The 1,636-nt window shown below is 69.1% G+C and overlaps 1 protein-coding gene across 1 annotated transcript in view; it reads right to left on the minus strand.

Annotated features, from left to right (window-relative positions):
- The window catches only part of H696_05218 (hypothetical protein), a gene marked incomplete at both ends in the record, with an annotated part of 6,643 nt that overhangs the window by 1,619 nt on the left and 3,388 nt on the right, over positions 1–1,636 (minus strand). Inside the window, 4 exons of the mRNA XM_009499078.1 lie at positions 16–146; positions 299–415; positions 551–1,042; positions 1,279–1,613. Coding sequence (XP_009497353.1) covers positions 16–146; positions 299–415; positions 551–1,042; positions 1,279–1,613 — 1,075 coding nt within the window. The remainder of the gene's footprint in view (positions 1–15; positions 147–298; positions 416–550; positions 1,043–1,278; positions 1,614–1,636) is intronic.

Genomic DNA, 1,636 nt, shown 5'->3' on the forward strand with positions numbered 1-1,636 from the left:
GCGCCACCGGAAGACTCGATGCGCTGGTCCAGGTCCAGGAGCTCACGCTGCAGTGCGGCCGCCGAGAACCCCTCGTCTGGCTGGAGGGCAGGGCTGACCTCCAGTCCTGAACAAGCCGCCTCGAGGACCGTGTCATCGGGGATCAACTGCCGATTGCCCGGGAGGGGGAAGGGCGGGTGCGAGGGCGAGCATGGCCGGTTAGTTTGAGGCGCCGACAGGCAGCAGGACGCCAAACGGCAGGCAACAAGGGACGGACGAGTGGCCCGCTTGTCGAGGAGCAGGGGGGGGGGGGGGGAACCTGTGACGAGTCGAAGTCCATGCGACTCGGATCGGTGAGCGGGATGTCGACATTCTCCAGCCGACACTTGCGGAGCAGCGAGTACAGCTGGAGACGTGCCCGCCGCAGGGAGGAGTCCTAGGTCATGCGGTGGGGATCAGCGCGGAGAGGAGAATGGTCTTAGAAGATAGACACCCGGGATGACAAGGTTGGGAAAGGCCCAGCCAAAGGGGGGCGCGGGGACGGAGCGGCATGTGCCGCGTCAGGACGCACCGCTGCCGACATGAGGATCGTCACCGAGGCCAGAGCGTCTTGGGCCAGGGCCTCGGCAGCGGCTTCGGTCGCCTGGGCGTCGGCCGCCTCCAGGGCGGCCGCCAGGTCGGCTGCCTCGCGATCGGCCTCTCGGCTTTCGGCCGTCGCCTGAAGGATTGCCCGGTGCAGGGAGCCCCCCTCCGCGACGGCCTCCTGCTGGGCGCGAACGGCGCCCTTGGCCGCACGATACTCCTGGCGCAGAGCGTCGGCCGCCTGGCGAGCCCGCTGTGCGGCGGCCTCCTCGGCCGACAGGAGGGTCTCAAGGTTCTCCTTGACCCGCTCGAAGGAGGCCCGCGCGTCGACGCTCCGCGCCGTGGCCAGGGCCTGCGCACGGTCCAGGTCGCCGACCGATTCGAAGCCGAGCTGCCGGCAAAATTCTTCGAAGCATCGCCCGGACGTCCGGCGGCCGAAGTCAGGACCAGCCCGGCAGGAGGGGGCGGCGCAGAAAGAAAGCTGCACATGGAGGGCTACACCGTACCGGGGGGGAAAAAGCGAAGCTCTTCGCGGGACATTTCGGCGCGCAAATTGTCGCGCCGCGCCTCCAGCTGCATTGCTGCGTGTTAGTATCCGGCCAGGAGACGGGCCATTCCGCAGGCAGCGGCCCGGCCACCAGACACATAGATGTGCGTGTCTCGGAGGACGGGGGACGGGGGGGGGCGGGAAAAAAAAAGGAGGATCCACACACATACCTCGGCTAGTGGAGCACCAAAGGCCGTTTGGTGCTCGGCCGTCAGGCGCTCTAGGCGTCGCGCGTGCCGGGCCGCCTCGGCTGACAGGCGGTCGGCCGTCAGGCGCAAGTCCGTCGCCCGGTGCTGGGCCACGGCCAGCGCTCGCTTTGAAAGGCTCAATTGCAGGGGCCGGGCCTCGGTGGCCGGACCGCCGGCCGGGGCTCCAGCCGTCGATTCTTGCTCCGCGAGGTCGGACAGAGCCTCAAAGCACTCGGAGAGGATGACCTCGCGGCGCATCTGCGTGGCCTTCAGGCGCTCCAGCAGCTGGGCCCGGTACTCGGGGGTGACCTGCTCGTCTGGCGGAAGGCGGGGGGGGGGG

Source organism: Fonticula alba (assembly GCF_000388065.1).
Source record: "Fonticula alba strain ATCC 38817 unplaced genomic scaffold supercont2.9, whole genome shotgun sequence".
Taxonomy (NCBI): Eukaryota; order Rotosphaerida; family Fonticulaceae; genus Fonticula; species Fonticula alba.